This window comes from Cajanus cajan, chromosome 5 (assembly GCF_000230855.2).
Source record: "Cajanus cajan strain Asha chromosome 5, NIPB_CcT2T_4, whole genome shotgun sequence".
Classification (NCBI taxonomy): Eukaryota; Viridiplantae; Streptophyta; class Magnoliopsida; order Fabales; family Fabaceae; genus Cajanus; species Cajanus cajan.
In genome coordinates, this window is record NC_138521.1 from 54,891,006 (window position 1) to 54,905,367 (window position 14,362).

Sequence of the window (14,362 nt, forward strand, 5' to 3'; positions counted from 1 at the left end):
AAGCGGCAGAGAAAGAAACGAAAAGAGAAAAAATTTAAACCACGTTATATGTACGTGGATTAATGAACCAATGAAGGGTGATATCATAATCACTCGCATGTGGTCTAAAGCTGACCCAAAAATGTTTGGTAAATAGAATAGCCACGCCCACGGCAATGTTTGTTGGCATTTGTCAATTGCATTATTGTGTGACAAGTGCCAGCATTCAGGGACAATCTGACTCAGCAATGAGTAACACTTGTGATCGAATTATTAACTATAATTTTACGAAACTTATTGCCCAAATAGAAACAAGTTTGAATCTGGCTCTCATGAATTATTGGTGATTGTTATAGATTGTTTAGAAAATAATGCAAATTATTAGTTGCGTCAAAACATCACCCCATCATCCTACGCGATTCAATTGTAATAATGCAAACAAAGTTCTTAACCTTGAGCTAAAAAGAACATTGAATAAGAATACTATTAATACGAAATATGTTTAAAAACTGAACAGTAATTTATTCATATTATTAAACTTAGCAGGAAAAGAGATATTTCATTTTTCTATATATTTATTTTTGAAGGAATATTGAAAAAAAGATGATTATTAAATTTAAGGATAATAATATCAATACAAAAATCTCAAAAAGATAGTTACCAAAATTTATCCTTTTATACCTATAATAAAATATGTAATAAATCTTAATTAATAGGGTACTAATAAAACCCGATGGCGTCACGCCTTAATGCAAATTATTACAATCACTCATCTTTTGTTGTCGTGTTGTCTACCCTCCAATAAGCTATTTCCAAATTAAAACATGACTTGACTTTAGTTCAAATGTTTGTTTACGTATATTTGGAATTTGGGGTGCTTCGATACAATGATTATGATACGAGGTTAAAATAAAATAAAAACATAAAAAAATTTAAAAAGTGTATTTAACTTGATTACCCTAAAAAAATTGAATTAGATAAAGCTGGAAGGTTTCTAATTCGTTCATTTATTTTTTTTAAGATTTCATTATAGCCACTGTTATTACCTATGAGTTCGTATAATCTTTTTTCCTTTTTCGGCTTTTATACTCATTTTAATGGTCGAAAAAATTGAGTGGGACCAATGGGCTATGGCCCATTAGATGATAACTCCTTAAAGGCTATTTTTTTATAAGCTTAAATATATTTTTAGTTCCTTAAATTTAAAATAAATCTGTTTTTGGTCCTTTAAATTTAAAATTGTTGTTTTTAGTCCCTGTAATTTTAAAAAATTTTATTTTAATCTTTATATTCAAATTTTATTAAGAAATTTATCAAATATTATTGTATAAAATCTACCTATTAGTATCTTTATTAGTGAAAATATCACATTAAATTCGATTGATATTATATTATTATCTTAATTAGCCACTTTCAAATATGATATTAATGATTTAAGGGACTAAAACAAAATTTTTAAAAATTACAGGGACTAAAAATAACAATTTTTAATTTGAGAGACAAAATAAATTTATCTTAAATTTAAGGGACTAAAAATATATTTAAGCCTTTTTTATATTACTTTCATGATTACCGGTGCTATTGTCTTAACTGTCCTAGCAACCGCTTACGTTATGTCGTTACACGTAATTTTATAAGGTTTGGCATGGAACATTATTGGGGAAAAAGAAGTCTATCGGTCCTTTTTTTTTTTTAACTGTTAACTATTTTTTTCATTACACGATTAAATTATCAAAATAAAACCCCAATTTTTCGTGTAAAAATTGGATAATAATTTTTCAGCATAGAAGTTATAAGTTTAATGCATTTGTAAGTAATATTAAAAATATTTTACACTCAAAACTACATGTTAATAGATACTTATTTAACTAATATTGATATTTTATTAAATAAAGAAAGAGTGAGTATGTAAAATATATGTTAGGTAATGAGATTGATCCCAATCTTTTATTTGTTTTTGTCTACTATGAGGAAGGAACCTCAATTTTGTCTTGTAATCTATAAATTTGTGTTCTATACTCTTCTTATATGTGTTATATGTGATGTTTGAATTTTATATATAGTTAATTTCGTGTAATTTAGATTTTTAAAAAATCTTTGAGCGTTTGAAATTCCTATAAAAATTATTAATTTATAGAGTAAAACAAAGATTGATATTAATTATATAAATATGTGAAATTCATGTTAGATTTGAATAATTGATGGTATAATAGAGTAATTTTTAGCTTTAATCATGATTTGTATTGATTCGTTTAGAGTTTTAGGGGTTTTGGATTTGTATTGTGCAATTTTTGCACAATCTATAGGCTTTTTATGAATAGGTATCGCGTCGAGTGTCAAATTGGCCGCATTGGGCGCCATTTGACGTTATTCCTGTGAGGTTGTGCATCAAGCGTGACATCAGTCACACCGAGGGCAAGTGCAACATAAAGGTTTTGCCATCTACGTGTTAGGCACAAAAATTGTTGTGTCGGGTGTGATAACTTCATGATTAGGTTTTGTGATCTTCATATGAATTATAACCTGATGTTGTTAGAATCACTCAAAAAGGATGTTTAGAACTCAAGTTATGATTAAATCATTGAGCGAATGTCAAACTATTAGATTTAGGTTGAAATGTCATGGTTTATAATTTTTAAAAATGGCAAAACACCTAATTTGGTCCCTTATAATAATTAATAGTTTCAATTTCGTCCCTCTATAATTTTTTATTTTAATTTGGTCCCCAATAATTTAAAACATGTCAATGTGGGACTTTCCATCCAAATTCCACAAACGGTGTTAAATGTGATGACGTGGATGCCACGTAGATGCATAGGAGGCATGCCTCCTCTCCCCCTTCTTTAATGATCTAGAACGGCCCGTTTCGGATGCAAAATTAACACACAAAGAATGCAAGCGGAACGGGCCGTTTTGGTTTCAGAACGGGCCGTTCCAGATCCAAGGATTGTTCTTAAATTTCTTAGTTCTCTCCATATTCAAATTTTGACCAAGGCAAATTGTGAACCAAGATTTATTTTTTTAAAACTTTTTAATATAGAGTATCGTCTCAATTTGGAGGAAGTCAATGGTATCTTTGGATTTCAAACCATAGGGGAAAAAAATTCAAGATCATTTAATTCATACATGTTTTGGAGGGTTGTAACAGATCATACACAATGGGAGGCTGGTAAATGTAATTCATCTAGATTTCGTTGCGCTGCCATTAGAATTAGGCATAGGTTTATTGCATCTACTGTTCTAGGTCGTAACGGCTTAGACAGTAAACTACGCCTAATTGATTTATTATTTATATGGGAAATGATGACAAATAGGGATGAGAAGATCAACTCTGGTGCATATTTTAATATTTGGATTTATGTTATGTTATGAATTTTTGTTTTAATATTTGAACCACGCTGCATTTTGTTCAATATTTTGTTGAAATGTAACACTTAAATTTAAAATTAATCCTGGTTGGTGTTCTAGAACGGCCCGTTCTGAAACCAGAACAATCCGTTTTTAAACTAAAACGGCCCGTTCTGGAACCAGAATGAGCTGTTCTGATTCACTCGTTGTGTGTTACTTTTGCATCTGGACGGGTCGTTTCAGTTACAAAATTAACACACAGCGAGTGAGATCAGAATGGGCCGTTCCAGGTTCATGAAAGAAGAAGTATGGGAAGTTGCCACCTATGTATCTACGTGGCATCCACTTCATTTACATTTGACACCGTTTGTAAAATTTGGACGGAAAGTCCCACATTGATATTTTTTAAATTATTAGGGACCAAATTGAAACAAAAATTATAGAGGGACGAAATTGAAACTATTAATTATTTATAAGGGACCAAATTAGGTGTTTTGCCTTTTAAAAATAGTAGATGACAAAATTTACTCTTGAGATCAACATAAATTTTTTTTAAATAATTGTCTTAAATTTCTAACAAAATTAAGATCAAATTGAAAGCATGTATATAAATCTAAATATCGTGTTTGGACCACATGAGGTCATAGAAGATTTAGTTATGAAAATGTAATTTGGTTATGATATTATGAATGGTTTGAGGTACCTATATCAATGTTTAGAAAAGAGAAATCATGAGAAAGAACAATCGTAAACAAGTTATCATGTGAGTTGGTTGCTAATGACTTGAGGTTTTTTGGTGATAGTGATGTCAAAGGAATTAATGTGTGATATCAATAATGTTGCTATACTAGTTAAGTTATTAATGTAAATGCTTAGTTTGATGTTGATCTCCTAATAACTATGAGTTTAGGTGTTAACATAATTAAATTATTTTATAATGATTTTATCTTGAGGTGTTATTGGGTGATATTGTGAATATTGTGTGTTTGAATTGTGAACATGTCACTCTTGTGTGATAAAATGTATTGTGTGCATTGGTTATCTTGTCCGAGGAATGATATATGTGCAAGGTATGTGTTAATGATATTCTGAGGTATGGTTGTTGTAAAGGATGTGAATTGGTATTGGTGTTGACAAATTATTGTGTGTGGATCCTGTAAAGGTCATGTGATGGCAAATTGGCATATTATGAATATACACCATGATAACATCATATTGCATTAAGTCTTGTGTGACATGCATCATATACATATTGAAAAATCATTGTGTGTGGATCTTATGAGGGTCAAGCAAATTGGAAAATCAATACATATATGTTTATACATATATTTGACTAGCGTCACATGCATATGCATATTGTAGTTTGAATCCATTGCATTACTTAAATGAATGTGTATTGTGTGATGAATTTTGTTGTGAACTGTGATTGATCTTGTTGCACTATCTTGTCCTTAATATATATATATATATATATATATATATATATATATATGTATATATATGTGTGTGTGTGTGTGTGTGTATGTGTGTGTGTGTTATTGTTGTTATGTCTTGATGTTATGTGTGTTACTATCTGACTATGTTTTACGTTGTGAGTTAGAGTGAGATGTTTTCTCTCCCCCATTTTCTTTTATTAGTGCTCGTGTGTATGTGTTACATAAGAGGATCATCAGATGGATGATTAGGTTGGAGATAAGGCTTATGCCTTATACTAGATGTTGTACTCTAATAACATGTGACATCGGGATTTACCTAGAATTTCATTTTGTTGGTTTCTTTATGTTTAGGACTTCATGTTAGATTTCATTTTATAATTGCTATATTGAACAATTGTCTTAGTTATTTTGGTGACATGTGACTATGTGATACTTCTATCTAACGGAATTTGTGAACATTTGTTTGATCTGTAAAGTTTATTTTTGAACACTTTTTCATCTTGTTATTTTATACACATATGTTAGTATGTGAGATAGAGGGTGTCACAATGTGTTGATATGTTGTGTTGTTCATATATGTCATGTTGAGATATTGATGAGTTGCTTAGTTGTGTTGTAAGTTGAAAATGTTGTCATGTTATGTTGAAAAACTGTGTTGATGTGTGGATCTATGTTGTTAAGTTGTTACCTTAAATGGTTGTTAAATACTGACTTGTTGAAATTGTGGCATATTTAGTTTAATATTTCTATACCATGTTGTTTCTTTTAAAAACCAAACTTACCCTTACATGTTTTCTTGTGATTTGGATTATGATGATCATACTTTTTATAAGAGTAAGACAAGATTAGGCAAGAGGTGTGCCATTTTGGGGCGAAGAATGACGGTGTTGTTCCGAGCTACCTCGGTGTAACATTTTCTTTGTAGTTGCTTGATCGACAACCAGGATCATGTATCACTTTGATTATATTCTATGTGTGTGTGTATGTACAAAACTGTGGTGTAATTCTATTGAAGATTTTTTTCTTTTAATTTTAATTGATGGTTTTCTTTTACATATGTATATATAGTTGAATGTATACTTCAAGAACGACTTGCATGGTAGTTTTAACTAGTTATATTTATGTTTTTCCACTATTAGTTACTGAATTGTAAAATGTAAAAATATGTCAAATCATTACAAATCCAAACAAAAAAAAATTATATTTATCAACATTTTAAAATTTAGATAAAAAGTAAGTTTTATTGATACATTAACTCTACTTTTTATTTATTTCACAAAAAATATTATTAAATAGTAGTGACAAATGAATTCATTTATCTATCATCTATTCAATCATTTTACAAGTAAATTCATTTATTATAATAAAAATAAATAATTGATTAGATATAATCAATCCATATAATTTCATGGATGGTTAGTAATTCATTTACTATTTTTTCATAATCTATTATATTAAATATGAGATATTTATTAGATTAAGATTGTATAAAACTATTTCAACAAATTTTTTTTGTGAAATTTAGAAGACTATATAAGAATGCAATAACTTATAAAGAAAAGAGAGAGAAATAAAATATTTGTAAAAAGTAAAAATTATTTAATTTTTAAAACATTATTTTTATAGATGGATTGAATATCCACTCATAAAAAAATAGTTAATAAATGAATTGGATGACTTTTTTGGTTTAAATGAATTGAATAAGTTAGATTTTTATATAAATTTTTAATGAATCTAAATAGAGTAATGAATTATTTTTATCTAATTTATTATCTACTTTTTAAATGTTCCAATTCGAGTCTGTCACAATTTCATTCTTAGTTGAATACAAAGGAGTTAACTTTATTTTTCAAGTGTCTCTTTTGTTTTAAATATTAAAATGAATAAATTATTATGTAACAAATAATATCTAAATATTAAAATGAAATTTTTTTTTAAAATCAAATAGTATCTTAATGCATTATTTTTATACTACTTCAATTTATCTTTTAACATTTTATCTCTTTGAGTGTATCATTTTATATTTATCTTTATATATATATATATATATATATATATATATATTCAATTTTTATCTCCTTAAATATATTATTATTATATTTATTTTAACATTTTTTTTGAAAAAAGATTATCAATAGCTAAAAATAATTTATAAAATAATTTTATATTATAATATAAATTATTTATCATAAATATAAATTATAATTTATATTTTTAAAATTATCTTTTATTAATAGTTAATAATCAACTTTTATATATTAAACATAAACGATAACATTTTTAAAAGTGTTGTCATTTAATATTTTTATAATATTTATTTGTGATTTATTAGATTTTAATATTTTTAAAATAAATTATCATTAATTAAAAATAATATTTTTTTAAGAATATAAAAGGATTACTAAAAGTAATATATTTATTTATTTTAAACTCAAAATATATTTACTCGTATATCTTAAAGACAAATGACTATCTTAGTGTTTTGATAAATTCTTTGAAATTTCTATTTAATTCAATTTTTTTTTATCATATTTATTTATGACTTAGATTTTAATACTTTTAAAATAATTTATCATTAATTAAAGTTTTTTTGGGTAAATATAGAAAAATTACTAAAAATTATAAATTTATTTACCTTAAATTCAAAGTATAATTTTCACATTTAAAAATACCTATTTATACTAATTTTGTCAACCTCTATGTATTAAAGGTAAATAACTATCTTGCATGAAAATGTTTTTAATAATTATTCTTTAATGATTTGAAAGATTTTTTTAAGACTCCGTCTAATTAATTTTTTTTATCATATTTATTTATAACTTAGATTTTAATATTTTTAAAGTAAGTTATTATTAACTAAAAATAGTATTTCTTTTTTGTAAATATAAAGAACATTACTAACAATATAAATATTTATCTTAAATTTAAAGTATAATTTATATATTTAGAAATATCTATTTATATTATTTTTAAATATAATTTATATATTCAAATATAACATTTATTTATATGTGATTTATCATAAATTTTAGTTATATATAAAAATATTTATTTACACTCCTTTATCTTTTTTTTAATATCTTAAATTTGAATTATAATTTATATATTTAAAAACATTTATTTATACTAATTTTAAATATTTAAATATAATATTTATTTATACATGATTTATCATAAGTTTTAATTACTTATAATAAATAATTATTTATACTCTTTTATATTATATTTTTTTAATTATATTTTTAAGTTTATTTTAGTTTTTTATTTGTTAAAATGTTTATTTTAATTATATATCTTTTTGTATTTAGATCAATGTGGTCCTTTTAAAATAATTGTCATTTTCAATTTCATAATATAATTTTGAATCAATTTTTGATTGATTCAAGACATTAAACTTATAATATTAGATTTATCAATGTGAAAACTATAAAATTTAATTATTTTTTAAATTAAAAAAAGAACTATAAAAAATTGTGCAAAAAATATATCTCATAAATAACTAAAAAGTAATATAAAAATTATATAAAATTAATTTTTTGATTTTTATGAACTTATTTATATGTGATTTTTATCGTGTTTAAGACATTTTTTTTTTGTTTAAATTTTAGTTGCATTAACTAATTTTCATATAATAAATTTAATGAGACAAATTTTAAGGCTTAAATTAGTCAAATCTTATTTAAAATTGTGCCTCAAAATTGAAAAAAATAATTATTTTAAATCAATCAAATTAGACTCAAGTTTAACAAATAAAAAATCAAAATAAACATTTTAAAAGATAAAGGACTAAAATAAATCTTAAAAATAAGATAAAAGATAAAAATATATATAATTATCCTAAATTTTACAAGTACATAATTATCTTTATCTTAAGTAATCATTTCTAAATTTTTATTGGTATACATATTATAATATTTATCCTTACCTATATCCAAATAATATATTTATTCTATTTTATTATTAAATTTGGGGTAAAAGCAAAATGATTTAAACAATTCTATTTGTTATATATTTTATTATTATTATTTAAAATAAATTAGATACTATGTTTTAATTAATTTTTTTATTTCTTGATGGTTAATGCTAATATAATAATAATAAATTCATGTTTATATATTAAGCACGTGAACTAGGAACTTTTTTTTTTTGATGAATTTTTTTAAGGAATTTATTTAACTATTTACTAATTTAATTTATACTTATTATATTTATTTATTAATAATTAAACTTTAATGTTGTAGAATAAATTTATTTGTATATTAATTTATTACATATTTTAATTATATATAATTAATATTATAACAAGAGATGATGAAGTGATAAAAATGCTAATATCTTTTGATTTAGATAAAATGTTTTTATCTTTTCTAAATTGGATAAAATTACTATAGATATGTTAAAGAACTTTTCAAAACATTAACTGCAAGGGCACCCTTATCACTAAAAAAATTAATTTTTGTTTAAAATTAAAGATACGAAATCAAAGTGTATTACATGAATAACCTTTCCTAAATTTGGCCAATTACCATCCTTAGAGTTACACACCTACCCTTGAATCTGATGAACCACATAGAACAAAAAAGAGTGTAGGGCCATGAACCTCAATCATGCATGTGATGTCCCAAACTGATTCCTGAATCTGAACCTCCAAGTGGGTCCCACCTCATCCACCTCATCCCACCATGCTTCCTCCGGGTCCTATAAAAGCATCTCACACTGGCCCATTCACTTCACAACTCATGCTGTCTAACACTTTCTTTCACCCACACTCTCTCACCATGGAACATCGCAAGCCATTGTTACCCACCTCATCGCATGAAGCTCCCAATCCACGCTCCCGCAAGGACCTCCTTGTAGTTCTTTTTGGTTTGCTTTTGCTCTCTTCCCTTGTTGCCTTTGGGGGCTACAGAGTCTCCAATGTGTCTCATGATCACCAACGTAGTAATACTAACAGTCCCAGTCCCACATCGGTGCCTTCTTCCAAATGGTACCCGGTTTCGCGGGGTGTTTCTTCGGGGGTGTCGGAGAAGTCGTCCAACAAGTTGTTTGCTGTTAAAGAAGGAGCTTCTGAAGCCTTTCCTTGGGATAACAGCATGCTTTCGTGGCAGAGAACTGCTTTTCATTTTCAACCAGAGGAGAACTGGATGAATGGTAACTCTTCTTCCATCCCTTCTTTTTTCTTAGACAAATTATTACATGTAAGTACCAGATCCAATTTAATCAGTATATAATTTTATTAAATAAGGGAAAGCTGGACCCTCTATATTACGGTTCTTGAATAAAAGATACCTTATAAATTCTAAAAGAAATACATTAGAAAAAAAATAAATATATATATTACGTAAAGATCCATGGGAATGTTAACAAAGAGATCTACTGGGAATAATTCTTTTTTTTTCTATGTCAACTAGTTGAAATTAGCTATCAATGAAACCTTCATTTTTTAAGAGATGTCGAATCGTACGGATAATTTTCTCTGGCTGAGATAATGGAATTGAAGAAACGGTTGTCATTTGATTTAAACGAGAAGTTGTTCTCCTGGTCGCAGTAAATTGTTTGTAGTTTCCAACTTACATGGATTGGGATTTTGTGGGTCTCTCTACATGGAAAAGGATCATATAATATAATGAAAAAAAAGGAAATCAATGGAAAGTGATAAAGACGATTATCGAAGATTAGCCGATAAAATATGTTTAACTTTTTAAAATGAATATTTTGTAGGGTCACAATCCGTCTCGTGACGTTGTCAGATGATTTTTTTAGTTGAAATAAAAAATATTTTGTTTACTTTTGAATGTTTGTACTCTTTCTCATTTATCTAAAGCTAATTTTCTTCCTATTTTCTTTTTTTGTTGGTGAATGTGGCTTGGACTGATGGGGGAACTTGGTTTGCTCTGCTTCAGATCCTAATGGTAAGGACCAATTCTTCCTTACTTAAAGTTTACGTTAGTTGGTTTAATTCATTGTTTGTTTTCTTCTAGTTCACCAATTTTCGGGTTGAATTGTCTCCTTTCATCGTAATAAATAGCATTTAAATAACGTGATCGAGTTGGTTTGTCAATTTTATTTAGCGGGGTCTAGGCAGTGTACAATTTGATTTTGACATCCAGAAATTTTGGTTTATCAATAAAATACCAGAAATTAAGTCAGCCTCACAAAATTATTAGCAAAACAAATAGCTTTTCCGACGTTATTGGAGTTTGGCATCACCAAAGTTTAAAAAGGGACCCGCGTAATATTGAATATTTGATGTTGAGTGAACTAAATTAAAATTAAATAAGATGTCATAAAACACAGTGAAATGAAATGAAATTATTATTTTATTTGATTAAATATTTTTATAATAAATAAAAACAAAAACATAGGTTAAATTATTCACTTAATATTTATAATTGCCGTCTTTTCAAGTTTAGTCTAAATACAGAGAAAATAAGCTCAAGTCCCAAAACAATGTTTTTGTGATAATTTATCGATGCAAAATAGTCTTTACAGTGGTTTTACTTCGCCAATTTTTTTTCTCGTATAAGCAATAGAGATTAAATTAGGCATGTATAAGAATTAAAACTTATAATTTTCTCATAGAGATAAAAAATTAAAATAGTAACAACTATAAGGATTGAGTGAATAATTTAACTTAAAACATATTTCTTCTCACACCATCAAATTCAGGAAAATAATACTTAATGGAATGAAATTGCATGCATTCTTTTAGATTAAGTTTCGTTCTTTTTCATTTTTAATAATTTAAACAAAAAAATCCAGTTGCACTTCATCCTTATCTCCTTCCATCATTCCGAACATCAATTTTTTTTGTTCAATTAATAATATCAAATTTTAGAATCCTTAACAATTAGTCACAACCATTTTGACGTGGTTGCTACAATTTATATAATCCAGGTCCTATGTACTACAAGGGATGGTATCACTTTTTCTACCAATACAATCCGAATGGTGCAGTTTGGGGTGACATAGTTTGGGGACACGCGGTGTCAAGGGACATGATCCATTGGCTCCACCTTCCATTGGCAATGGTGGCTGATCAATGGTATGACAGGCAAGGAGTGTGGACAGGCTCTGCCACCATCTTACCCGATGGTAAAATCATCATGCTATACACAGGTTCCACCAACGAGTCTGTGCAAGTGCAAAACCTTGCATACCCTGCAGACCCCTCTGACCCTCTTCTTGTGGATTGGATCAAACACCCTGGGAACCCCGTTTTGGTCCCTCCACCAGGCATTGGTGCCAAGGACTTCCGTGACCCTACTACTGCATGGCTCACATCTGAAGGAAAGTGGCGCATCACCATAGGCTCCAAGCTCAACAAAACTGGCATTGCCTTGGTTTATGACACTGAGGACTTCAAGACCTATGAGCTCAAGGAGGGGTTGCTTCGTGCTGTTCCTAAAACTGGCATGTGGGAGTGTGTGGACTTCTTCCCTGTGTCTAAGAAGGCTGCAAATGGCTTAGATACCTCCTTTAATGGGGCTGAGGTGAAGCATGTGATGAAAGTGAGTTTGGATGATGATAGACATGATTACTATTCAATAGGGACTTATGATGAGAAGAAGGTTTTTTTCACACCAGATGATTCTAAGAATGATGTTGGTGTTGGATTGAGGTATGACTACGGTATATTCTATGCATCCAAGACGTTTTATGATCAGAGTAAGGAAAGGAGAGTTTTGTGGGGTTGGATTGGAGAATCTGACAGTGAATATGCTGATGTGGCCAAAGGTTGGGCATCTGTTCAGGTATATTTATATATAATATAACAATTTATTTTTTGTGAGACTAAAATTGTTTGTGAAGTTAATCAATCAAAAATCACGTTAAATATGACTTTTAGAACAAATATTGTAAAAATCAACAAAATTACGGTACATGACAATTTGTAATTAAATGATAGAATCCTTTTACATTTTTTAAAAGCTTTATCTCTCTGTTTTTCAATGTGTACATGTGTTTTATAACTATATAGTTAGTTAATAAAAGCATTGTTAAATTTTGATTGTACAGAGTATTCCAAGAACGGTGCAGCTTGATACAAAGACTGGCAGCAACTTACTTCAGTGGCCTGTTGCAGAGGTGGAGAGTTTGAGATTGAGAAATGATGAGTTCAAAAATTTGAAGGCTAAACCAGGGTCAGTGGTGTCACTGGATATTGAAACAGCCACACAGGTTCGTATTATGGTATCAAGTTTCTAAAGTTGTAGACATTTAGCTACAGATGAATAAATGTGAAGCTCAATTACCTGACATTGTGTCTGCCAATGTGACAGTTGGACATTGTTGCTGAGTTTGAGATAGACAAGGAATCCCTAGAGAAAACAACTGAATCCAACGAGAAGTACACGTGTAGCACTAGTGGTGGATCTAAACAACGTGGTGCCTTAGGACCTTTTGGTCTTTTGGTTTTGGCAGATGACGGGCTTTCTGAGTATACTCCTGTGTATTTTTATGTCACTAAAGGAAGCAACGGAACTCTTAAGACCTCCTTTTGCTCAGATCAATCAAGGTATATTGGACTATCTGTTTTTAACCTTGAAAGTTATCCTATTTTTGGTTCCAAAACACAATAAATATTATACCCATTAACTCAATTAGAGACGTGAAATAATTTTGCATTAGGATGCTATAAATTCACTATTGAATTTGTTATTGTTTTTGTAGATCTTCTGTGGCAAATGATGTTCATAAGCAAATCTATGGGAGCATTGTTCCAGTACTTAAAGGCGAAAAGTTTTCCTTAAGAATACTGGTAAATAAGTAGAGCCTTCTAGTTTTCTTTAGTTTTCTTGCTCAAAAAAGCACAAATCTTAGCACATTAACCAGGTTAACTAATGAATTTTCATTGAATGTCTGATAACTATAATTTAGGTGGACCACTCTATTGTTGAAAGCTTTGCTCAAGGTGGAAGGACATGTGTGACATCTCGGGTTTATCCAACAAAGGCAATCTATGGAGCTGCTAGATTGTTCTTTTTCAACAATGCTACTGAGGCAACTGTGACAGCTTCATTCACAGTTTGGCAAATGAATTCTGCATTTATACGCCCATTCCACCCTGATCAGAAGAGTTAAAATTTACATTGAAGATAAAATACTCAGTCACGAAGCATTGAAAAACACGTTGGGTTGGCAATTTGTACTTATCAACTGCAATGACCTCCCCATGAAAACGTACAAAGTTTTGGGTTATTGCTCACGGCCCATTCTTTCATTTTTGCCAATCATGTTTATGAGAATGTTTATTGAAATTTGATCGTATAATGTAAAATGGTGCTTGCGCGAGAACCTGTTCATCAAAGAAATATGATGTTAATGTTCTCCAATTCTCTAGTAAAAATCTTTTATGTTAATTTTTATGTGAATTCTTTTTTAGATGTGTCTAGAAATTAATTAAGTTTAATAATTATTTATTGTATTTTTTATAATTTATAAATCACTTTCATATGATATAATGTTTTTAAAATTGGATCTGATACGACTTTAAAATTCAATTGTTTTAATTGTAATTTAGCTTTGGTTAAATTAATATTAATAAAATAATAATAACATTTAAATAATATATAAAATAATGTTACACAATTATAATA

At 28.2% G+C, this 14,362-nt stretch overlaps 1 protein-coding gene across 1 annotated transcript; it reads left to right on the top strand.

Annotated features, from left to right (window-relative positions):
* The first annotated feature begins 9,430 nt into the window (after positions 1 to 9,430).
* LOC109808079 (acid beta-fructofuranosidase) lies at positions 9,431 to 14,147 on the top strand. The gene is made up of 7 exons (XM_020370905.3): positions 9,431 to 9,914; positions 10,667 to 10,675; positions 11,661 to 12,517; positions 12,783 to 12,944; positions 13,046 to 13,281; positions 13,437 to 13,524; positions 13,644 to 14,147. Exons 1-7 carry the CDS (start codon positions 9,446 to 9,448, stop codon positions 13,845 to 13,847), a joined length of 2,025 nt encoding a protein of 674 aa, XP_020226494.2. The 5' UTR covers positions 9,431 to 9,445; the 3' UTR covers positions 13,848 to 14,147.
* Positions 14,148 to 14,362: the final 215 nt, after the last annotated feature.

Coding starts and splice junctions, on each gene's coding strand:
- LOC109808079 (XM_020370905.3), top strand. CDS start 9,446: ATGCTTCCTCCGGGTCCTATAAAAGCATCTCACACTGGCCCATTCACT. Junction 12,945..13,045: donor ATATTGAAACAGCCACACAG/GTTCGTATTATG, acceptor CCAATGTGACAG/TTGGACATTGTTGCTGAGTT. Junction 13,282..13,436: donor TTTTGCTCAGATCAATCAAG/GTATATTGGACT, acceptor TTGTTTTTGTAG/ATCTTCTGTGGCAAATGATG.